Source organism: Kogia breviceps, chromosome 10 (assembly GCF_026419965.1).
Source record: "Kogia breviceps isolate mKogBre1 chromosome 10, mKogBre1 haplotype 1, whole genome shotgun sequence".
NCBI classification, from domain to species: domain Eukaryota; kingdom Metazoa; phylum Chordata; class Mammalia; order Artiodactyla; family Physeteridae; genus Kogia; species Kogia breviceps.
In genome coordinates this window covers 39,133,053-39,157,651 of record NC_081319.1, presented here as the reverse complement: position 1 = coordinate 39,157,651, position 24,599 = coordinate 39,133,053, and the positions used below count along the sequence as shown (strand labels likewise).

General features: G+C 54.0%; 1 protein-coding gene across 2 annotated transcripts in view; it reads left to right on the top strand.

The window, feature by feature from the left end:
* BSN (bassoon presynaptic cytomatrix protein) overlaps positions 1-24,599 on the top strand; it is a 92,968-nt gene that overhangs the window by 43,137 nt on the left and 25,232 nt on the right. Inside the window, exons 2-4 of one of the 2 annotated variants that reach the window (XM_067044169.1) lie at positions 7,003-7,168; positions 7,259-7,411; positions 20,724-21,590. In XM_067044169.1, the coding sequence (XP_066900270.1) occupies positions 7,003-7,168; positions 7,259-7,411; positions 20,724-21,590 (1,186 nt within the window). Of the gene's footprint in view, positions 1-7,002; positions 7,412-20,723; positions 21,591-24,599 lie in introns of both variants that reach the window. The other variant, XM_059076085.2, reaches the window with a different exon arrangement.

The window sequence follows — 24,599 nt, the reverse complement described above, 5'->3', positions numbered from 1 at the left end:
GTTCTTGCTTTTCCTGCCAGTCTGCCCAGCCTGAGCAGGCCCTCCCTGACTGTAGCCGCCAGGGGGCCTGCAGGCTCCTTCCCACGTGGACGAGGGCAGCCACGGCTCTCTGTAGTGGCCCTGCCCTTATGGACATACCTGGTGTCTGAGCATCTTTGGTCACTGGAGCTTGTCAGCCTCATGCCTCTTGGGAGTTTATGACAGAAAGGAGTCCAGCTTTTGACTGGATTATTCCTCCCGGCAGTGGTCACGGTATGGGACAGAAGGCTACAGGAGAACTGAGGAGAGCTGGTGGGGAGGCTGATGGGATTGGCCTTGTGGCGGGGGGCTCCTTCCTGCCCTGCTAGCTAGCTTTAAGACTTGTTTCTGATTAGTCAGTAGCCTTAAATGCTGAAAGGGAGGAAACCTGGTAGAAATACAGCAATTTTTACACCCTCTACCTTTCTTGGCCATCTTTTTAAAATATCTATCCTGGATAAGGCATTTTTAGTCTTCCCCTGCTTGTCTTCCAGCCACTCCTTCATATCTCTGCCCTCTCCCTCTTTCTTCACCTGCCTGTCCTCCTGTGTCTTTTCCACTTTATGGCAGTGTCCATCTCCCCTCCTGCTCACCTGTCCTCATCCCAGCCGGCCTCAAGAAGCAGGACTCCTGGAGGCTGCTGGGAGGAGCATTGGCCTCCAGGGCTCTCACTACTGATGAGCCATATCCTTGAAGCCAGGTCTTCCCTGGGGGCTGGGCTGGGTCCCGATTGTGGACACCTCCCTCCCTCCATCCCTTCTGCACCCAGTGGAGACCTTGTTAAGGAGGGCCTCCTCGGGAGGGCATTCCTCTGCCCTCCCCAGGAGGCCCTAGGCTACTCCAACCCTGGCCCCCTTGGGACTTGGGTCCAGTAGAGTGTCACAGACAAATCTGGATCTCTGGCCGTGGATGGGCCCTTGTGGTCAGCAGGATAGAGAACTGGCCTGTCTTGAGGATAGGGGACTGAGTGGGAGAGGGCTTATGGCCCTCGTAGGTGTAGCCTTTTCCTTCAGAGATTCTGAGGCTTCTCAGCCCTCAGGGACTTAGACTCAGGAGCATGTTGTTGAATGCTCCTCCTTATGGGAACTTCTCTGACCCTGGGGGTTGTGTTCTTCTTGTTCTCCTTCTCTGACCTCTCTGTTTCTGATACTCCTTCTGCTCCCATTAATGTTGATTCTCCCCACAAATCTTTTCTGGACCACTGCTCTCCTTGTGACCTTTATCCCCTGAGGCTCGCCTGTGAACTGAACCCTTAACTCTCAGATAAAAATATCTAGACTTGTCTGAATTGAACCCAAGCTCCGACCCATTTCCTGATGCTCCTTGGATGCCCCCCGAAGACCACCAACTCAGCAAAACCAAACTCAACCTCGTGATTTTGCCATTTCACTCCCCAACCTCCACCCACCAATTGGCTTCTCTCCCTGGATCCTCTGTCTCAATCAAAAGAACCACTCCTCCCTAGACCCCAGGTCAGAATACCCCTGCTAAGCCTTCCCTCCCTCTTGGTCCCTGGACTATCTTTTGGGCTGTTGCCTTATTCTCAGTGTCTGCCTACCTCCGCCATCTCCTTGACGCAGAGCTGGAGCACTCCCTTGTTTGAAAAGCTTGGAGGCCCTGCTCTCCTGGCCCTTCCTATTTTAGTTCTGAGCTTCCCATGTAGTTCTGGTAGTTGGGTGCACACTGTTGCCAGGAGCTGTTCTGAGAATAGCACTGACTTACACCTTGTCAGGCCTCTGGGCCGTTGCAAGTGCTTTCCCCTCTGCTTCGATTGCCCTTTACCTTGGGGAGAACAGCCCATCCATTAAGACCTGGTTTAGATGTCTCCTAGTCCTCAAAGCCTTGTCAGACTTCTGCCTTCCCTGGACTGTGTGGAGGTGTCTTAACAGTGATTTGTTTGCACATCTGTCTCCTCTCTGGACTGGAGGCTCCTAGAAGACTGGATCCCTGTCTGATTCACTTTTTTAAAAAATTTATTTTAGTTAAATATTGAATAGATATTTATAGAGAATATAAGAACACTGATAAAATCCGTGTAAGATGTAAAGGATAGCAATACAACGAACACCTGTGGACCCACCTTCCTTTGTGAGAGACGTAATCCATTCTTACCATCAGTACCTATCACAGGGCCTGGAACTATCATTCCAGGGGTCAGTTAATGTTTGCAAATGACTGAATGCTCGAATGAATGAGTGAATGAATGAATGTGGTTTTCTCTATGAGTCTCTCAGCGTTGCTGGCCAAACTCCAGGGGAAGTGGTCATAACTAAGTAACATCACTGCCCTAGCTCAGCCCCGCTCTGTGAGCTCACTGCACTGCCATATGACTTCCTGTTTACTTTGCATCTACACTTATTGAGTGTCCACTCAGTGCCAAGCATGGTGCTGGGGCCTGGGCTACAGTGAGAAGCAAAATGTCAGAGACCGCTTCTGAGGGAGTTTCCACTTAAACAGCTCTTCAGAAGAAAGAAAAAAGAATCCAAAGAATCCAAATTGCAGTGCTTCCCACCCCTCCATAGCCTCACTGTGCTCCCCCAGAGGTGGTGTGGGACATGGACTGGTGGCCTTGATATTGGAATCCCAGTGACCTGTAGGTCATAATAGCTTTGCAAGTTCCATAACTTCTATGTGTGGCAGTTTCCTTGTCTGTAAAATAGGCAAATTGGATCCTACTGCATGGATTTGCTATGAGGCTTAAAGGAGTTAATATGTGACAGGTGCTTGGCACATGTGGTGCTTATGGTGAGGGCCCGATTAGTATCAACATCGCCGTGGTCAAGCGGAGCGTTCTTTGTGGTGGGACTGGGGGTGCAGCCCCTGGCCAGAGAGGACTCTGGGTGTTGTTCCTGTCATTCTGTCCTGCATGAGGTCAGATCCAGCGGAGGGCAGAGTGTATACCTGTCACGTGCCATGTCTCCTCAGCTCGAACACATTTTGGGGCCACACTTTAATGTTCTGAGTCGTGATGTGACTGCAGTCCATCCATCCAGGAAACATGTATTGAGCATCCAGCACATGCCGGGCACTGTGCTAGGCTCCGGGGTGCAGCTATGGAGAAAGCACAGAGGCCCTGCCCACATAGTGCTGGCAGGCTAATGCAGGGACCACAGAGGGTGTACAGAAGCAACATATATAGTATATGATGAGTCTATAGGCGCTCAGTGCCATGGAGAACAAAGAGGCAGGAGGGGTGGAAGCTGCATTTTAAATAGAGTGGTCCAGGAAAGTGTCTCCAAAACGATGCCACCAGAACAAAGACTCGAGAGAGCGCAAGTGCCAGCAGATGTAAATGCCCAGAGGCAGGAGTGGGCCTGGCATAAGGGAAGTGGACACAGGGAGAAAGAGATAGTAGAAGATGAGGCTGGAGGGAAAGGGCCCAAATATCATGGGGCCTCATGGACCATTGTAAAGCCTTTGGCTTTTCCTGCGGGAGGGGAAGTGGTTTGATTTATGTACGTAAAGGATTATCCCAGTTGCTGCATGGTGAAGACTGCCACATAGAGGGGCAAGTGGGAGCAACCCAGCTTGTGCAAAAAAAAAGAGGGCACAGTGACTTGACAGGTGGAGTGAGGAGGCAGAGGAAGTGGCCAGATGCTGAAGCCCACAAGATTTACTGATGATTGACATGGGCTGAGAGAAGGGAGTCAGAGACTCCAAGGGGAAGATGGGGAGGGGCACATTTGTGGGAAGATCAAGGACTCAGCTTGGACACAGCAAGTCTGAGGTGCCTGTAAGACATCTCAGTGAAGATGTAGGGTTGGCAGTGAGCCAAGGGAGGAGCTTAGGGGAGGAGTCTGGGCCAGACACACATTTGTAGTTATCAGTGGGGAGTGGGAGTTAAAGCCTTGAGTCTGGGTGGGTCTTGAGCCTCAGGGGTTTGTGTACATTTGTGAAATGCTTGTGTGGACAAAAGCTAAGTCCCTGCAATGTAGGAAGTGGGGTCCCTGGTTTGGGACAAGAGGAAGAACTTGCAGAAGAGCTTGGGAAGGTATGGCCAGGAGGGAGGAGGTCGCCCAGGAGAGGGTGGTGTTCCGAGAGGCCAGTGGAGAGCTTATTTCAGGAAGAATGGAATGCTGAGCACTGTCAAGTTCCGCTGCTGGTCAAGGGATGATCAGGTGGGAGGAGGAACTGAGAAGCGACTGTCAGATTTGATGATGTGGAGGCCACTGGTGACTGTCACCTGAGCGATTTCTGTGGAAGGATGGGCAAAAGCCAGGCTGTATTGGTTGAGAGGAAAGGAGGAGAGGGGCTGGAGGCTGTGAGTGGAGACCACTCTTTCAAGCAGTTTTGCTGTAAAGAGCAGCAGAGAAATGAGGCAGTAGCTGAGGGGGAAAGTGGGCCAAAGTTCTTTTTTCTTTTTCAAGATGGGAGACACATGTTTGTATGACCAATGAAATCATCCAAATAGAGAGGTAAATGTGGACGGTGAAGGAGAGGGGAGAATTTGTGAAGGTGAGAAGTGGGCCTTGGGAACAGGAGACAGGCAAACACAGCGGGACAGATGCCGAGAGGCCTTAGATGTACAAATTCCCCTCCAGTGGCTCCCACTTTCCCTGCGAGATGGTGAGCAAGTCTCAGTGACAGCGAGGAGAGGGAGGGACATGCTGGCGGCTTGCAGATCAAGGAGAGGTGTGAGGAATCATCCAGGAGACAGGAGAGTGAAGGGCTCATGGGTGTGTATTGTGATTGCCAGTCGCTGTGTGATGTGTGAACACACATCAGGCCTCTGTGCAGGGAGCGTTGCCCTTCCAGTGCAGACTTTGCTGGGTGCAGGGGGCATTGTTTGTTTATTCACTGTCACCACAGCTGAGTTGAAAGTTAACTTGAATTTGGATCCCTAAGTGTCACGTAAAACGTCCCCAGAAAGACTACACTGTGATGCAACACTGAAGTAAGAAGTCACTGTGTACACGGAAGATTGCCTGTCACACCTCATGCAAAACAAACACAGTAGAAATTGCTAAGTTTCTCAGGAGAAACCACTGACCTTGCACAGCCTGAGAAGGGGCTACAGTCTCTTCACATGTTATAAAGGGCTCTTCGTAGCTTCTGATTAGCTTTTAAAAAATTTAAAAAAAAAAATGTATTTGGCTGTGCCAGGTCTTAGTTGCGTCACGCAGGATCTTCGTTGCTGCATGTGGGATCTAGTTCCCTGACCAGGGATCAAACCCAGGCCCCCTGCATTGGGAGCGCGGAGTCTTAACCACTGGACCACCAGAGAAACCCATTTCTGATTGGCTTTCAGGGACTGCCTTTAAATTCTAGCCCCAAATAATTTAAGTAAATAATGAAATTATGAATTTAACCAAGTGGGATTATTTCTTTACAATTCCTAGAAATTAGTCTACTGAAAGACCCTAGAGCCCAGGTTCTAAGTGTGGGCCAGAGATGGCTGCAGCCACCACCACACTGGGCTTCATAGCTGATGGCAAAGGTGGCTCGCTCAGAGGGGGTAGACTCAGACTGTGGTTATCCCACGGAAGAAGAAAGTGGCAGGTCTGTGAGACTGGATGGATGGGTGTATTCTGTTGTTGGTTGATGGACATTCAACAGTGTTTCTTTTTCCTGGAAGAGTCTTTATTAGACCAAGGGTGTGTCTCTTCCCCAGCAGTTCCTCGGAAGGGAAGAAGGACTGCAGAGTGTCTTGAAGTGGGCCTCACCAGGGGGGCTCCTCATCTCCCCTCTGAAATAGCTTATCCTAAGACATCCTACAGTTGGCTCCTGAAATTTTTTGGCAAGCAGATGGTCTTCATATAAAGGCAGCAAACTTAGAATCCCCTCCTATTAGTCAGACCCTACAAGGACCAGGAACACTGGGGCTGAAGGGGCCAGGCCAGGATGCTCCACAGATGGCTATGGCTGGGCCTCTGCAGTGGCTCTCAGCCAGGCTGCCCTGTCGCCTGGGTGCCAGTATCCACCCAAATGAATACAGACTGAAGCAAGTGTCGAATTTCAGGGAAGCAATATGAAGCATTGCTTTGGGCTTTTTGTGCTTGGCTTTTTTCAAATTGGAAAACTGGCAGAAATGAACTGAAATTGGGTCAAATGAGAAGGAATATAGGGCATTGAGTTTAGCCTGATGGTTTGCCTTCTACTTCATTGAACTACTCAACTCTGCTGGCTCTGCTGCAGCAGGGCCATGTTGGATGGAGGTTGGGGTCATGCATATTGACCCCAACCCCCCTCGATGGTTCCTCAAGGTCTGGATCCTAGAACTCTGGTCCCACCGTGCCTTGCACTAGCAGAAAGGTAACACTTCATCCATGTTGATGGACTTGGTCTGGCATTAGACCTGCTGGAAGACTGCCAGAAGGAAGGCTCCATTGTCCCTGCTGGCATTAACTGGGCATTGGAGTGCCTCCCCACCCTCACCTCCAACTGCCAGGGGTTGGCCTCTGAAGTGGACAAGCCAGAATGTAACAGACCTGCCAGGGAAGTAGCTCTAAACTAGGTGCATGTTGAAATCACTTAGGGAGGAAAAAAAATACTAATGCCAGGGTCCTGTCCCCACAGATTTTGATGTAATTTGTCTGGGGTGCAGTCTGAGAGTCAGAAATTTTAAAATCAGCCTAGGTGTTACTAATGTATAAGTTTAGAACCTTGGTTTTCAAAGTGTAGTGTGCAGACTATAGTAAAGGCATCACCTTAGAGATTCTTTTTTTTTTTTTAACAGCTTTATTGGAGTACCTTAGAGATTCTTAAAAGTGCAAACTTCATCCCAGACCTACTGAATCAGACTCTGCACTTTAGTGGGATGTAAGAGGGGACACTCATGAGCCGATCACATGGCCTGGTGCTGAGGGTTCAAGTCGGGGGACACTTGTCAGTCAGCACTCGGCCAGTGGGGGCTATGATGATGCCACTGGGCAGCAGAGGAGGGTGGCGACGGGGCTTGGAAGAGTCACCTAGGTTGGTGGAGACCTCTGCAGGGCACTTCTCTAAGGTATATCTCTAACATCGTCATTTTTAATGTCATTTCAGCGTTTCCAGGAGACTGGACCCCAAGGAGCCCCTGGGTAGCCAGAGAGCAGCTTCCCCAACCCCAAAGCAGCCTTCTGTGCCTGCTCCCAGCCGTGAGAGCCCCCAGGAGACGAGGGCACAGGGCCCAGCAGGCCAGGAGGCTGATGGCCCCCGCCGGACGCTGAAGGTAGACGGCAGGACGCAGAGATCAGGGCGGTCCCCCTCTGTGTCACCGGACAGAGGCAGCACCCCCACATCACCCTACTCCGTCCCCCAGATCGCCCCCCTTCCCAGCAGCACGCTGTGTCCCATATGTAAGACCTCGGATCTCACGTCAACCCCCAGCCAGCCAAACTTCAACACCTGCACCCAGTGTCACAACAAGGTCTGCAACCAGTGTGGGTTCAACCCCAACCCTCACCTCACCCAGGTAATCAGCTCTGCGCCGGCTTCCTCCACCCCACCTGTCTTTCCAGGCCTCCCCGGTTCCCCTTTTCACCAGCTCTCTTTTCCTGGCCATTTCCCTTGGCCATCAGCTTCTGCATCTTCCCAGGGCTTGTATTCTGGCTCCCAGATGTGGTAGCAGAGAACAAGTCCTGGCCCCAGATGTCCTGAGGGATTCCTGCACCTACTGAAAGCTTGGGCTCAGTCCTGAGTAGAAGACGCTTTCTTACCTGGTCCAAGTTTGACCTGGAAAAATGGCCTTAGGGAGGGCCAACGACAGTCTTATGGACAACTTTTCCCAGTGGATGCTCATTTGGAGAGGGCCATGAGCAGCTGCAGGTCCCAAAGGGAGGCAAGTCTCCCTGGCCGTCGGCCAGCCTCTCTCCCTGAGAGTGGGTCTTGGAGAGGGATGCCAGTGAGAGGAGCAAGGTGTTAAGGGAGACAGGAAACTGCCTCCTACCTGGGCTTCAGGAACCGCCTCCTCTGGGCTTCTGTTCCAGTAAGCTGGGGCCTGATGGGGCGGAGCAGCGACCCATCCCAAGAAACAACCTTGGGGTAAAGTAGAGGCCCAGACTGGGGGCCAAGCATCCACATGGAGACAGTGTCCTACACTCACCAAGAGGCCACTGCAAGGCCATTTCCGTGAGATTGGCCTGCGTTCTCCCCCAGAGGACCTTGGGTTCCCAGCCCCACCCTTGCTGTGTTGGGATGCCTTGAGTTGCTGTGGGATGCTCAGCCAAGCCCCTGAGCCTCTCTTTGGTGCCATGGAGGCTGGGTACCCCAATATACTAGCTGGGGTGGGGCCATGCCTTTGCAATGAGTGGGTTTGTCAGCTTCCTCCCTCTCCTCCGTGGTAACCCACAGAAGTCTCTGGTAGTCTCCCCAGGGCTCTGCCCTTGGGCCGGATGGAGAGTGGTGACTGCATGGCCGCAGCTGGGATTATCAGCAGCAGGAGCCGTTTGGACCACATGGGTGGGGGGATGAGTGAGAATAATTGTTCACAGGTCGGGGTCTATTTGTGATATGAGGTGCTGTGGGTGTGGGACGTGTGCTTTGCGAGAGGTAAGTGTGAGATTCCGAGGAAGGAGCTGCCGGTGTGGGGAGATGATTCAGTGCGTTTGCAGTTGCTCCTGGAGTGTGGGGGCTTTCTGAGGAGGCGTGCACACTCGTGATTATTACATCCGTGATTAGAAACAGCGCATCCCTGCACCGATCAGTTAGGTAAGTGTTGCTCCTCAGTATTTAGAACAGTGTGGTTAAGGCCAGGGAAGCTCACCTGGGTGTTTCTGCTAGCGAGAAGCCAGAAGCACCCAGCCTCACAGGAGCAGGGAGGCTTGGCAGGCAGGGATGAGAGAGGCTTCTGTGGGGATTCCCCTCTTGTGCTGGCCCTGCCCCCCAGGTTCCAGCCTCCAGAGATGCTCACTAGAGTGGCAGGACCCGAACGACTCTGGGTGGGGTAGGCGGAGATCAAGGGAGAGCCACACACGATGACACCAGTTGCTTGGTGGGCATCTCAGTCCTTCCCACACAACAAATTCCCCCAGCCTAGGACCTTTGGTGAGGTGGGAGGGGAACCAGCCTTTGGCTGTGCCTGGAAAAACAGCAGAGTGGGAGGACCTTGGCGACACTCGGTCCATCTGCCTCATTGTGCTGGGAGGAAGCCGGGGCTCAGGGCCAGGAGGAAAGGGGCCTCCAACTTACTGCAGATTCACAGTGTTTGGTGAAGAGCGGTCCTCCGGACCAGGTCCTTCAAGGCATATACATGCAGGAGCTCCAAGACAGGGCTGTTGCTGGTGGCCTTTCCCAGACTTGCTTTCACTGAACATTAGGGGCTGCTGTTCCATGGCATTCAGTTTGGGAAATGCTGACGATTCTCCAGGTTCTCGCCTGGTGGATGCCCTTTTCTGCCATGGTCTCCAAGCAGAAACTTTTCTTCTTCACAGTTGGCTTTCAGTGGTGTTCCTGTCAAGGAAGAGAACCCTTGGCCCATTTTCCTGAGGGGCTGGCAGAGCCTAGTTCTTGCATCAGAGCAGTTGCCCTTTGTCACTTCACTAAAAGCAGGTTCACTTCCCTGGTCGTGCTTCCACGTAACGAGAAAGCACATTTGCAAGTTTTGCCCACATACCTGCTGATAGATCCACCTTGGTCAAACCACATCTGTTCTGGCCCTTCAAACATGATGTTCATCAGCCAACAAGGCTGTCTGTGGGGTTACCCTGGTGTCCTGGGCTAGGCTTCTGCCTGGCCTGAGGTTCTGGGCAGCGCAAAGGGCGGGTTCTGAAGTCAGGCTGGTGTAGGTGGCAGGGGCTCAGGCAGAGTGACCTTTTCCAGGAATTTCAGCTCCAGTACTCACTTCCTTTTTTGATTTCTCACTTCCTAGGAGGAGCCCAGCTAGGGTGGAAAGGGGTGGGGGGACTGCCAGTCCCAGCACAGATGCACTACAGACACTGGCCACTGGGCAGCTTAATTGGGGTCCTGTCTGGGGGTGCGAGCTTGTGCCTGAAACTGCTACTGTGATAATGCTGAGGTAGTCTGGGTCCTGCATCCTGCCTTGAAGGTCACTGAAGCCTCATCAGGGCATGTGAGCAGGATGCATTGCTCCTCAGCTTTCCACCACACAAGTGACTTGGAGGGTTTCATGCCTCTCAGACCACTAATGAATCTGCTCTTTGATCTTTGGAAATGAGACCATGGAAAATGAACCTTTTATCATGTGTGTCACAAGAAGAGAATCAGGGGCTGGTTGGTAACTCAAGTTGCAGCACAGATTAGGAATGTGATAGAACTGTTGTGCTGAATGGCTATGTGAGGACAAAGGAATAGAAAGGAGGGAAGAGACTGGCACTGCTGGGCCAATGGTCACTGGAACTCAGAGTTTTGGTTTTTCTGTCTCATGGCATCTGTCAGGGTCTTATTACTTTAGCTGGGTCCTGTGGAAACAGCACACCAGGTCTGGAGATGAGGATCACATACAGGTCAGCCCCATGTGGCCAGAATAGTGTCTGAGATCTGGAACCCCAGCTTTCTGGCCAGTGGACCCAGGGGCTGCTGGATGGGTACCACACTCACACAGATATGGCACTTTCTGTCCTGCCCGTGCCCAGGTTGGTTGGCTGTCAAGGCTGTGATGCCTTGAGAGGAAGATGCCTGCCTATGCACTTTTCTGGGGGTCTGGGTGCCTGGAGCACATTAAGACTTCATGGAAGTCAAGGAGCAACTCAGAGCACCCTCTGTTTACAGATGAGGAGACCAAGTCTTCGTTTATTCTGATTCATTCTGGAGCAAGGGAGCTGGGGACCCAGAACCAGTAGGTAGGTCTCCAGTTTTACCCCAAGGACTCCCATCCCCATTCTCCTTATTCATAGTCCATTTTTGCTTAGGCTGAGGATGGTTCATAGCAAGCAGGGCTATCCTGGCCACTCTTCATGGTGGAGGCTGTTTTTTCCTGGAGATCTCCAGCCCTGGTTGCTCAGGGCAGGTAAATAATTTAACCTGTTTGAAACCATGGCAAAAGACTGGGGGTTTCCTTGTGGGGTCAGAACATTTCTCACCACCCACAAAAGACCCTCCCTGTGAGGATGCACTGACCAGGAAGCCAGAAGTGTTAGCATTTAAGCCAAGTCACTGCCCAGTGATGGGGAAAAGACAGGAAGACTGTTTTCTTCTCTCCCTGGATGTGGGTTCTTACACAAGTACCTTAAACCTCCCGAATGTTTAAGGAGAAGCAGGGTCCAGGGACCAGCCTCAGTGGCTTTGCCAATGCCCCAAGCCTGCTCCATGCCACATTAGCCCACCTGTCTGCTCTTCGGTAACTCAGCATTCAGGCCTGCCACCCCTTTCTCCTCTGGGACAGAGCCACCTGTTCTGATAGCTGGGGGAAGGAGACGGGTGTGGCCATGAGCCAGCTGAGTGGAGGGGAAAGGTAAGGTTGGGGTGGACAGCGGGGTGGGAGTGAGCTCCTGGAGAGGACAAGCCATGGCTGGGGGCAGGCATGGCCTGTCTCTGTCAGCCCCCTCAGGGGCCTCCTTGCCCTGCTCAGAGCAGCCCCAGCAGCACATCCTGGCCTGGAACTCCTTCAGTGGAGTCTGTCTTCACGCTAGCAACAGCATCACAGGAATGAGTGCTGTGCAGAGGCAGGGCTGACTGCACGCCTGTGCTTCCCGATCGGATCAGCAGAATCCTCTCAGAGCAGCACCTAAAGTGAGGCTGTAGCCTGCACGTGGGAGGCCCACCCTCTACCCCTGTGGGTAGCAGCAGAGCTGCCACCTTATCCCCAGCCTTCCAGGTCCAGGCAGCCCATGTGCCTTCAACCTCCCTTGCTCTAGTCAGAATTGCTTATAAGCCCCTCTAAGAAAACTGCTGAAGAGTGATCATGGTCTTTCTTCGCCCGTTCCAAGGTCTAGACTTTGCTGAGACGAAGCCAAGACCAAGCTACTGTGCCCTCCCCCATTCCCACCCCATTGGCAAGCCTTGGGCTTAGGCATTTACCAGGGTGGGTGGTGTGGAGAAGGGAGGGAGAGATGCAGTGGCCACAAGCCTCTTCCTCTCCTGCCTGCATCCCACTCTTTTCCGGTGAGGGCTGGGCCACCAGCTGTCCCGGGGGTGGTGCTGTGAGTGCAGCACAGATCCCTCTGCTGCAGCCACCAGCCTTGCCCCCTTCCCTCTGCTACCTCCTGGCCACACTGCTGCCTGAGCCACTGAGGAAAGAGGAGCAGGTGTTAGAAGGACATGGATCAACGGTGAGCTGAGGAGAGGCAGAGGTGTCCTCCTCCTTCCTGGGCCCAGCCTTCCCCTCTCCACCTCCAAACAAAGAGGAAATGGATCTCCAGGTGGTGGGCCCTTTGGGAGGCCTTTCTCCCCTCTGTACATCTAGTCCTTGGGTGGTTTGCCTGGCAGTAGCCACTTTGACCCAAACAATCTCTTGAGTCAGTAGGGAAATGCCCCCCAAGCTTCAGCCAGCCCTGGGCAGCCAGCCATGCTGTCAGTCCCTGCTCCCAGGAACTAGGCCCCTTGGCCGCCTTGCTTGGGCCACTCCGGGGTGGAGGCCAGAGCCACTGGGAGCAGGCGGAAGAGGTGGCTGTTCAGGAGTGGGAGTTTTTTATAGCTGTGGCCGTCAGGCATGGCACTTAACTTTTAGCTATGAAAGGGGGCTGTAAAGTTATCTAAGAATGAACGTAAAATTAAATCAGAACAGAAAATACAGAATTTTATTCCTAAAACACATGATTTTGTATGTGAGGGCAAAAGAAAACAGCATGAAAAAGAATGGAGTGAAAAGGGTAGAAAGAGAGAAATAAAGTAGAAGCAGGGAGAAGGGACAAGAGGGGGAGAGGCATGGGGTCCAGTGGCAGGAAGAGGCAGAGGAGGAAAGCTCCATAAAGTAGCCAGTTGCTGGCTGGTCACCTGTTGGTTCTGCCGTTTCTACTGTCTGTTAGCTCAAACTTTGGCTTGAGCAGGCCCGCTTGTATCTACTCAGTCAGAGGGTGGCCCTCTCCCTTCTTCTCATCCTTTCTTCCCTCCACAAATGCTTTTTGAGTCCATATATAAACCAGGAACTGTCTTCAACACTGGAGATTCAGGCAGAGCTGCAGCAGATGTGTTGCTCAGCCCTGGGGAGCCTCCGGGCCAGAGCGAGAGGCAGCTCATTCACCAGTAACCACGCCCGCAAACACACAGCCGCACCTGGGGGTCAGGGTTGTGGAGGACCAGGAGGAGGGCTGGTGGGACTTGCTGTGATGCTGTGACAAGACTCTTGGGGACTTCTACAAGTAGGGGAGGTTAGACTGCAGATGTTAGACTGATGCTGGACCAGAGACAGGTGGAGGCAGGGGAGGCCTGAGGGGAAGTATATGGCCCATGTGAGGGCCGGGGAGCAAGCCAGGTCCAGAGGGCAGGCAGATCCTGCTGGGGGCTCCAGATGTGATGTCAGGGGTTTTGGATGATGGCAGTGGGAAGGTAAGGTATGCATTTTAAAACATCTTTTTGGAAATAGATCATGGTAATGGTTGCACAACATCATATATGTAATTAATGCCACTGAATCTATACTTTAAAATGACTAAAATGGCACATTTTATGTTATGTTTGTTTTACTCCCCTTCATAGATGTATATGTATACAACAATAGCACACAGACACACACACCCCACACTCTGGCTGCTGTGTGGAGAATAGCCTATAGGGGCAGGCTGGGGCTGGGGTAGAGATGGTCATGGGGTGGGGGGAACCGTGACAGATTCCTGGTGTATTTTGGAGGCTAAACAGACAGATTATGGAAATGTAGTGGACATGGGGGTAGGAAATGGAGATGGAGAATTCTTCTGTTTGGGTCATGTCAAGTTGGAGTTGTCTGTGAGCACCCAAGTGGAGTGCAGTAGGTGACAAATCTAAGACCCTGGCGTGCAGGCAGGTCAGGACTGGAGACCTTGGGGATTCACAGCCATATACTGACATCAGTATACTTCCCACTAAACACTTCAGTAAGCCTCTCATTAGTTAGAGATCAGTATTTAAGGGGTTTTTTTAAGGTAAAATTTATATAGAATGAAATGTACAAAGCTTAAATGTACCATTCAGTGAGTTTTGACAAAAGCATGCACCTGTGTCACCCAAAGCCCCTCCAGTCAAGACAGACAACATCCCCGTCACCACAGAAAGTCCCTTCAGGCCCCATCCCTGTCCATCCTCATCCCTCCTCCAGGGACAACTGCTGCTTTGATTTTTTATCTACCATAGATGAGTTTTGCCTATTCCATAACTTCATATAAATGGAATCATACAGAATGCACTCTTTTGTGTAAGTCCTTTCTCACTCAGCACAGTGTTTTTTGAGCTTCATCCATGTGGTCAGCTCTCGAGTAGCTTGGCTGAGAAGGAGAGGAGAGAGCCCGGACAGTAACTAGGGAAGGTGTGCAGGCAGGCAGGAGAGGGTTTCTGAAAAGCAGGAGACAGTGGTGCTGTCTGAGCTCCAAGAGGAAAGGGATGCCTAGGCATGTGGGAGATGGGGCATGATTGAAAGAGTGGGGCCCCCAAAAAGGCAGGTCTAGATCCTGAGTGTGGAGGAGGCATCCTATTATGTGGCTCCTTTTTGAGACACTGGAAGCAGGGCCATCATTTGATCCAGAAGGCAGGGGAAGATGACAGGCAGGGATGGGAATGGAGAAATTGAACCAGCCTTTGTGGAGAAAAGCTAACTGGAGAGATGGACTGAGCTAACCAGGCAGCTGGGGGGGCCCGGGAGAAGCTAGGACATAAGTTAATTTACAGTGGAGCCCCTTTGCCTGGTACCCATTCAGCTGTTCAGGTGTAGGCCTGGAGAAAAAGGTATGCAGCTGGATCTACTTCTGGAGCAGACACAGATCAAGAGAACACAGACATTGAGCAGAGTGTGACAGGATCAGCAGACCATAGATTCAGCTGGGTAGGAAGGGATGTGAAAGCAGAGGGCCCATGGATGAACAGAAAGCAGAGGCTTGGTTGGGGAAGTCTCCACAAGACCCCAAGCCCGCTGCAGTGGGGAGGCCTAGGAGATGACCTGGAGGCTGGAGGAGGACAGGCACAGGGGTAGTTTTGGAGGAGAGACAGTTTTGGGTAAGGGTAAGTTTGAGGGTGAGGCTGAGGGATAGAGGTGTCAGGTGGGTTAGCGGGTGGCTGCCATCTGCAGTGACTGTGGGAGTCAGTGCAGTGGAAGCCTGGGAGGCCAGGGCCAAGAACTTCTGAGACTAGAGGACATGATGAGGGGACCTGGAAGGCAGCAGGAGCCAGGAGGGAAACAGGATGGGGAAGCCAAAGGCTGAGCCCTGAGGGCCCTAGGGAGTTTAAAGAGAAGGTGAGGCATTGCCACATTCTGATATCCAGGGAGTGCAGCTTCTCCTAGAGAGGTCGTCTGGGGTCCAAGAGGAGTATGGGGATGGGGTGTAAGGGAGTTGGCTCGGTCCTGGACAGGAGATTTTATAGGGCACAGTGGACAGGCCTGGTAAGGAGGGGAGGCTGTCTGGGGTAGCATCGAGGGGGGAGTTGAGGGATATCGGGAGGTGGAGGAGGATCAGCAAGGGGATAGATTCTCTCCCTTTCATGGAGCTCCAGGCTAGTGAGGCCTTCCAGCCCCAAGCAGCAATTGGGTTCTGCCTCCACGACCCAAATCCTGGCCTCAGATGCTGGGCAGATTCCCAGGGTCCCCCTCAGGGACCTGACTTGATGAGATTGGCACAGGCCTCCCCAGTGAGCCAGGCCTGGCTGATCCAGTTCTGGATCAATGTGCCCTGCTCTATGGGACCCTGTGGTACCTGCCCCTAAACCTGAGGTCAACCAGTTGACAGGCAAAGCAGATTGGTGGCAGACTTGGGGCAGCTAGATGCTGAATGAGGCAGGTGATGTGTCCAATGCTAGGGGCAGTGCAAGGGCACAGGCCCACCCTTCTTCCCAGCCCACAGTGGGCTATGTGCCTCCTCCTGTCGAGGCCTGGCGAGTGACTCACAGCCCAGGAAGAGCATGAGGTCACACTGGCCAGTGGGGCCCTCCTAGGAATCTCTAGACTTGGCACCGGCAGGGAAGGCTCATTTATAAGCTGCTCCTGTGATGTTTCAACTTGTACCAAAATGGAAAAAAGAGTGGATGCAGCATCAGGCATGATGTCAGTGCAGTGATCTGACACCCTGCATGCCCGCTCTCCCAGGCGGGGCTGGGCTCGGAGGCAAGCCGCTGCTCTCTGCAGGAAAGCAGGCTAAGTGACATCTGCCACCCTCCTTCCTTGCTGGTGGGGATGTGGGAGGGGATGGTGGAAAGAGAACCTGTTACTGCTGGGGTCCCTCAGAGCTTCCTGGTAGCCATGGAGGTGACATTGCGGCAGGCCCCACCCAGGAGCAGAAGCAAGTTCCCTGGGCAGCATCCTTTGGGGCCAAATATGACATGGGAGGCTAGATCCCACCCTTTGGGGCTGAGACGCAGGGTGGCAGGTGCAGTGCCACCAGTGCCCCTGTGGGAAAGATGTAGAAGCCACTCCCCAAAAGTTTCCCCATTCCCCTTCCTGCCCCAGAGCCCAGTGGAGGGAGCTGCAGGGAGAGGCCATGCAGACGTGTGGTTCACAGAGCCCGCAGCCTGGTCCCAGGCCTCTGGATCCTTGGTGGGCTGCACTGCCTTACTGCCCTTCTGTGATTGAACAGTGCAAGTAAGGGAGCAGCTGAGAAAGGCTCTTCTCGGGGAGAAAGTCCCTTCAGAGCCAGGAACCCACAAGGCCTGCTTTTTTGAATCTCTGGCCGGCTCCTGGCAGAGCAGGCACTGGCTCCCTATGGGAAACCATGTTCCTGTAGCTTCTGCTTCCCCCATCTGCGGACCAGCTCTTGGCTGCACACCACACTGAGCCTTCCCATCCCCACTGCTGCTCAGACCCCCACTGGGCTGGGTGCAGGGGCAGCTATGCCTCTGAGATGGCACAGTGGGTCCCCTTGCTGGCAAGAAGGATCAGCTTGACCAAAGCTGATGTCAGGCAGAACCATCTACCTCAGAGTAGCCCTGGGAAGTCCCCTTAGCTCCATCTCTGGGTCTTGGGACATGAAGTCTGTGACCTGCCCACCTCCTGGCCATGGGCCAAGAGCTTATGGAGATATTGGATAACAAGACTCTAAGAGAGGTTCCCTGTCACACTGGTAGAAGGCCATGCCATCTGATTCTGGTGGGCAGCCAGCTAGGAGGGTACCCAGGAGCCGCAGACACTGTGTCTAGCCGATGAAGACTCTCGCTGTTGTTGGTTCCAGAGCCAGGGGAGCTGCCCCAGGCCTGGTCATGTATACCCAGCCTAGGTGGGCAGGTGGGTTGGTGGTGCACAGGCATCTCCCTCCCTACCCAGTGGACAGCCTCCGTCCCCCTAACACAGGGTGAGGACCTTGGAGTAGGGAGGAAGAGGCTGAGGATGAGCCCCTCCCAGCAAGCTTCTGAAGTTCCACCGGGGGAGGCAGAGAGGGAAGTCTTGCTGGGTTCAGAGAGATCCCCCAGCCAGCTTTCTCCTTGGGTGGCCTTGTGTGCTGGCCCTATCTGCCTGGGCCTGAGCATGGGAGGGGTTGGGGGAGGGCACGGTCAAGGCTCCTGCTGTCTGGCAGAGGCTGGATAGAAATAGCTACACCCATCTGGGAGATGAGTCACTGAGGGGCGTTTTAGATGTTTCTTGGAGAGGTTCTATTTTAGGTGAGACGCCTGTGACAGCCTGGGTGATGCGGGGTGGGTAAGGGAAGGTTCTGGTGGTGAGTGCAGGAGTTTTAGCACAGGCCCTTGTTCAACCCTATCCAGAACCCAAAGGAGGGTCACCCTGAAGTCCCAGGAGAAAGAGCCTTACCTCTCAGATTCCTCTTCTTGGGAAGTCCCACCTCAGGGCATGCTGACCTCCAGTGTGGGCTGCGCACCCACCACAGGAACTGAGTTTGTGGCTGCCGTCCTGGGCCAGGACCTAGGCCTCCCCTCAAGAGGGTAATCATCTCCCAGGGTCCCTCTGAGGGTGAGCCAAAACAGCTTGCCCCTGGGAGCTCCCGCTTTTGATGGGAGTGAACCTCCATCACCCTCGCCAAAAATGACTTTTCTAAAGGAGTCTTTGGGCTGAGTCCTGGGGACACAGATTGTTTCCTCTGTAGCTTTCTTTGTCCAAAGGTAGACAAAACTGCCTTGGGTCTTCAAAGCATCTAGATGAGTTAACAGTTCTGGGCTTGGGGGATGGCTTCACTCCCCAGTGCTGCGGCATCACTGTTCTTATGGTTTCTAGAGCCAGGCTTGGTCTTTGAGTTTCGCAGGGGCAATTTCTAGACCCGTGACTTGACTTGCGTGAGGCTAAGCGGTCTGCAGAAGCGGCAGACATGCAAAAGGCCGCAGGCTGCAGCCTGCAGCTCAGGAGCTGGGCAGGGCTGACAGGGCCAGTCTTGTCAGTAGTGCCACTTCCAAGCTGGGTTACTATGAGAGCTGGTGGCTAAATCATACTAGACCTTGGTTTTCTCTACTGTGAAGATAAAATGCAAGAATGCCTGCGAACATGCCCTGCGTGGTGCGGGGTGCCAGGGGGTACTCATCAAAGTGCAGTCTTCTCCCCACTCCTTGGATGCTGCTCTTGGGCTACTGGGCAAGACAGCCAAGCCCAGGCTCCCAAACTGTGGCAAGTCAGCCACAGCGGCAGCAGCACAGCCCTGTGAGCTCAGGGCAGAGAGCAGGGCTGGAGGCACCCCTGAGGGTAGGCAGAGGAGCTTTGTGCCCCAGGGACCAGACTGGACCTTTCCCTGGCAACTGGGCCACTGTGGTGCTTTCAAAGACTCTGGCTGTTCAACCATAGATGAGCAGACTTGGCCTCTGCCTTTCTGGTTGAGGAGAAGCCTCCTCATGGGATGCTGAATCTCCATTCTCATGGCTGCTGCCTTGCAAGAGCTATGCCCCTATTAATAGGTTGTCAGGATTAATCCCACAGCAAGCATTTCTGGAGTGATCCCTGCTCTGTGTCACACACTGTGCACTGTCCCAAGACCACCTAAACAAGAGTTCATGGGTGGGGCAAGGATACAGGAGACACCCAAAGGGACAAAGTAGCAGAAGCTTTGGGAAAGAATAAGTACTGTGAAGAGAATAAACTGGGTGATTACCTACAGAGTGCTTCGAAGGTATTTCTTTCTTTCTTTTTTAAAAAAATATTTATTTATGTATTTATTTATTTGGCTGCACTGGGTCTTAGTTGCAGCATGCGGGATCTTCGTTGCCACGTGCGGGATCTTTAGTTGTGGCATGTGGGCTCTTTAGTTGCAGCATGCAGGATCTAGTTCCCTGACCAGGGATCGAACCTGGGCGTCCTGCACTGGGAGCATGGAGTCTTAACCACTGGACCACTAGAGAAGTCCCAGGTATTTTCGATTGTGTGGCCAAGGAGGGCCCTGTTGGTGAAGTGATACTCGGTTGAGACCTGCATAGCTATAGCAGCACCCGGGGGCAGAGGGAAGAGTGAGTGCAAAGGCCCTGGTTACAGAAGAGAGCTCAGAGGACCACTTGGCAGAACAGGAGGTCCGGTGCGTCTGGGGTGAGACAGCAAAGGGGAGAGGGCAGAAAAGGAGGCCAGAGAGAGGCATAGGCTGGGGTAAATCGGGGGCCTCATGGGTCACAGTAAAGAGTTCCCATGGTTAAGTGTGGTGGTAATCCACTAGACGGGTTTGAGCCTGTAAATGACATTCTCTGATTTGTATGTGGATTTTTGGAGGAAGATGATATTGGCTCATGTAACTGGAAGTCCGAGGGTAGACTTAAGGCAGAGCTGGATCCACAACAGTGAGAGGCCCGCGAACCACACACACACACATACACACACACACACACACACACACACAATTTCTTCCTTAAGAAAGCAAAAGGCTATTTTTTTTTTTTTTTTTTTTTGCAGTACACAGGCCTCTCACTGTTGTGGCCTCTCCTGCTGCGGAGCGCAGGCTCAGAGGCCATGGCTCACGGGCCCAGCCGCTCCGCGCATGTGGGATCCTCCCGGACTGGGGCACGAACCCGTGTCCCCTGCATCGGCAGGCAGACTGTCAACCACTGCGCCACCAGGGAAGCCCGGCAAAAGGCTTTTTTATTCTACTTATGTCACTTACATTGCATTACTTTGCCCTCACTTCTTTTGCTCCCAAGATTGCTCATTTATATCTTGTCTCCTCAGCTAGACTCTAAGCTCCTCTAGGACAGGAATCATGGTTTCTTTTTATTTTCTATGCCTCCCTCTCGCACCTATTACTCTTCACTTCCTTATTCATTCTGCAAGTTTTTATTGAGTACCTATTGCATACCAGGCACTGTTCTAGGGCCATGTTTTCCCTCCTGGTTTATATTTTAAAAGGTCACTCTGGCTGCTGTGTGGAAACAGCCTGAAGGGGGCAGCAGGGGAAAGAAAGTGACCAGTTGGAGGCTCTTGGGATCATCCAACCAGGAGGATGGGAGCATGGATTGGTGAGGTGGGATGTGAGATGGATGATGTACGTACGCAGGTCTGAGGTACAGCCAGTGGCGTGGGGAGGACCCTGGCAGGCAGTCTGGCAGGCAGTGTGTTGGTAGTTGGGTGTGGGGAGTGTGTGACTGCCTCTGCTCAGCTCCACGCACCTGGCAGCTCCTAGAGGGCAGGGCAGTGCTATCTGTCCCTCAGCCCACCTCCTGGCAGCCCAGAAACATCGGAGCCGGGCTTGGTGCCCCTGCCTGTGCTAGGAGCTGGCCCTGGCTGCTGTGGGCTGCAATGACCTGGACCATGGGCACCCCCAGTCCTGACCACCCTGATGACCATGATGCTTCCTCCTCAGGTGAAGGAGTGGCTCTGTCTGAACTGCCAGATGCAGAGAGCTCTAGGGATGGACATGACCACTGCGCCTCGCTCCAAGAGCCAGCAGCAGCTGCACTCCCCAGCCCTGTCTCCGGTCCACTCCCCAGCCAAACAGCCCCTGGGGAAGCCAGAGCAAGAGAGATCACGGGGCCCAGGGGGACCACAGCCTGGCCCCCGCCAGGCTGATACAGCCAGGGCCACCTCAGTGCCGGGGCCTGCCCAAGCAGCTGCCCCTCCGGAGGTGGGGAGGGTGTCTCCTCAGCCCCCTCTCCCCATCAAGCCTTTCACAGCTGAGCCCAGGCCACCTGGAGGAGAGGCCCCGGTCAAAAGTGCCACCACAGCGCCCTCTGGGCCTAGTGCTGCTGAGCAGACCCAGGAGGGCCTCACTGGGAAGCTCTTTGGCCTTGGTGCATCGCTGCTGACCCAGGCGAGCACCCTCATGTCTGTGCAGCCTGAAGCCGACCCCCAGGGCCAGCCTGCCCCCAGCAAGGGGCCACCCAAGATCGTCTTCAGCGATGCCAGCAAGCAGGCTGGCCCAAGACCTCCAGGCTCAGGGCCTGGGTCTGGGCCAGCACCTGGAGCCAAAACAGGTCCTGGATCAGGGCCTGGAGCCCTGGCAAGAACTGGGGGAACAACCAGTCCAAAGCATGGCAGAGCAGAACACCAGGCAGTGGTTAAGGCTGCTGCCAAGCCAAAGACCATGCCGAAGGAAAGGGCCACCTGCCCACTGTGCCAAGCTGAGCTCAACGTGGGCAGCAAGGGCCCCGCCAACTATAACACCTGCACCACCTGCAAACTCCAGGTGTGCAACCTGTGTGGCTTCAACCCGACGCCCCACCTGGTGGAGGTAAGAGAGCTGGACCAAGCATGTTCCCTTGGGCCTTGGTGAGGGGCCAAGGCCTGGGGTGATGGGGGGCATGGGAACCATAAAGGACTGTAGAAATCTGGATCTGTAGCAGTCACAGGGCTGCCCCTACACAGCTGCAGAGGGTCTATGCTCCCTTACCTGTCCCTGCCCCCGACCTGTCCTACCACTCAGAGAATTAACTGGCACAGTGGACAGAATAATGGTGCCCGCTGCCTCTGACCGGCTGACCAGTGCCCTGAGACTGGTCCCAGAGGTAGCCAGGTTCAGGAGGCACTGAATCAGCCTCCCCATTCCTGGCTATCATGGGCATGGCCCTGATGGATGATGCCAACCCCCACTGCACATGCAGGAAGAACCTGAAGTCATACCCTGCCCTCAGTCTGTGACTCTCACAGGGGTTGAAAGGCTGTTAGGCAGGGGGCTGTGCCCCCATGCCCAGGGCAGGGCAGAAGGCTTTCTTTACAGCAGGGCAGCCCAGCCAGGCAGTGTCCTCCCTTCATCCCCTCATCTGAGGTCGTGGGTATTAATACCTGCTTGTCAAAGCCACAGTCTTTGGTCCACATATTTTCCTGTGGCAGGGCGTAGCCCTCCTTGGGGCTGTTTGTGGGGATGCTCAGAGATGCTCTTCTTACCCAGAGGGAAGTTTGAGGGAGTGCTGGGGTTGGGGCCTGTCTCTCTGCAGTCCCTCTTTCACAGGAGGGTTCTGGGCCCTGTGCAGAGCTGGGTGGAAGGGAGCAGGAGGCCTGGTGTTCTCTTGAAGCTTGGATCCCAGCCTGGGAGGTTCAGAAGGTGCAGAGGTACCCTGGCAGAGCAGGATGAACCTGGGCCGGAAGGCTGCTCCTGTTCCTGCCCTCACCTACTCTGCCCTGCCCAGGGCCATCCATGTGAACCCTACCTTGGCTGCCTTGCCCATAGCTGGGTGTGTCCCCTTCCATGTGTGCCCTTGTGGTCTATGATTGGCTCATCTTGGCAGGTGGATGTGTCCCCAGCTGTGTCATATCAGGAGATGTCAAGCCAAGCCCACTCCTCCTGCATGCAGTAGCCACCTGAGTCTTGGGGCCCCTGGGCTAAGCCATATGTGACTGATGGTTGGGCAGAGGAGTGTGGAGTGCAGACCACCGCTGGCCCAGAGACAACAGAGGAGGAGTCATGGTCTCTGTGGCACCTTGTTGTGACTTGCCTTGGGCCAGGCCTCCATGGGAACAGCCAACTGTGATAAGGAAGACTACTTTAGCCGCCACAGGCCCTATTTTCCAACATATAGGGAGGGGCGGCCTGAGCAAGACGAGTGACCTCCTCATGTGATGCCTCATGTGATGCCTTCCAGGTCCTCACTGCCACCTCCCCAAGCCCTAGGTCCAGTGGCTCGCTGGAGGATGGCTGGCCTGGCTGCCCAGAGAGGTGAGGGGGCACCAAGGGGTCACCACAGGGCCAGAGGAGCTCCAGTCCAGAGCCAGGCACACACAACCACTGCCGGGTGGGGCAGCCTGACAGCTGAGCCCTGTTGGACTGCTGTGCTGGCCCAGCCTGGAGGACCCTTGTCCCTGAGGGACCTCCGGGCCCACATTTACTCATTAAGCAGGATGTACAGAGAGGAAGGGAAAACTGTCTCTGTCCAGGAGTATACATGTTCCTGACAGTTCCTTTCAGTGCCCTGTGGGCCAGGCCAGGGGAAGTGCTGATTCTGCCCAAACAGGAGTGTCTCAGTCACATGCTTACTCTGGGTGAGCGTTCTGGATTCTGATCTCAGCCCCTCATTAGAGGCTTGGTTGTTGCCTTCCTGGCCCCTGGAGCTTCTGCCCCTCGGTAGCTAGCATTGCCCCTTGCCCCAATCCCTCCATGTCCTGCTGTCTCTATGTCCTGCCCCACTGCCACCTCTTTGGCCAGGGCCACCCTTGCCTCCACAGGATCTGTGGGTTCCTTGGGCCTGATGGCAAAGCTGCTGGGCGTCCTGGTCCTAGATCTTCCCTACCCTCAGCTTCTGCTTCCCTGCCTCCTGCTCCTAATAGCAGTCAGAAGGTGGCCCAGCTTCTCTGACTCCTTTCTCCTCATGGCTCTTGTTGTTAATGCTGCTATCCCCAGAGGGCCTGTGGCTGCTCGTGGGGAAAGTGTGGATGGGCAGCCATCATGCCCCCTCCCGTGGTTCCCACCATGAGACTGTGCCACCATCATCCATCAGAGGTGCAAGCTGGGAGCCTGGGGTCATCCTCAGCTCCCTCTCTCTCACCTCAGCATCCACTCCATGAACCAAGCCCTGCTGGCTCTGCCTTCCCACTGGCACTAGACCCTGGCCTCTTCTTTCCATCCTTGCAGCCATGGCCCTACTTCCACGGCCCCTTGTCCTCCCTTACCCAGACAATGATCAGAACTTTCTTCCGGCTCTGCCTGCCTTGGGTCTTGCAAGAGGCTGGTGGGGAAGGGCTGGTGCTTGCTGTGTCCCCCTCCCCTGCCCTTCCCAGCTGAGGCTCTTAACCAGGCCATGGGCCATCTTTGCTCCCATCTCAGTGAGTGGCCACTTGGCATTTAGAGCAATTTTGTGTTTCCCTGTGTGTTCTTGATAAGAGGCTTCTGAGTTTTCAGCAGGTGGCCCAGACACATCCTGCCTTGGGAGGGAGGTGGAGGGGTAGGTCTACCTTGGCTGTCTCTCTCCATCTGGCTGTCTCTGTGCACAGCATGAGGCATGTCTGCATGCAGGCTGGGGGCCTGAGGGAGGGCCAGCTCCCCACCCCAGGCCTGTTAGACCTGCTGTGGCTCCACCTGTGGCTGGAGCCACCTGTCTGGGCTGCCAGGGTGGGAATTACCCCAACTCTCTGAGCTGTAAAAACCTTTTTACCTTCTTTCTCAAGAGGGAGTCCAGAGCATACAATGGAGGAGGCAATAAGACTGGATCCCTTTTCCCTTTGAAATTTTCTCTGAAAAATTAACCATAGTGCTATAAAATGTGAGTCATTTCATGATTAACAGTTGTTGATTCCAAATTTTTTACCT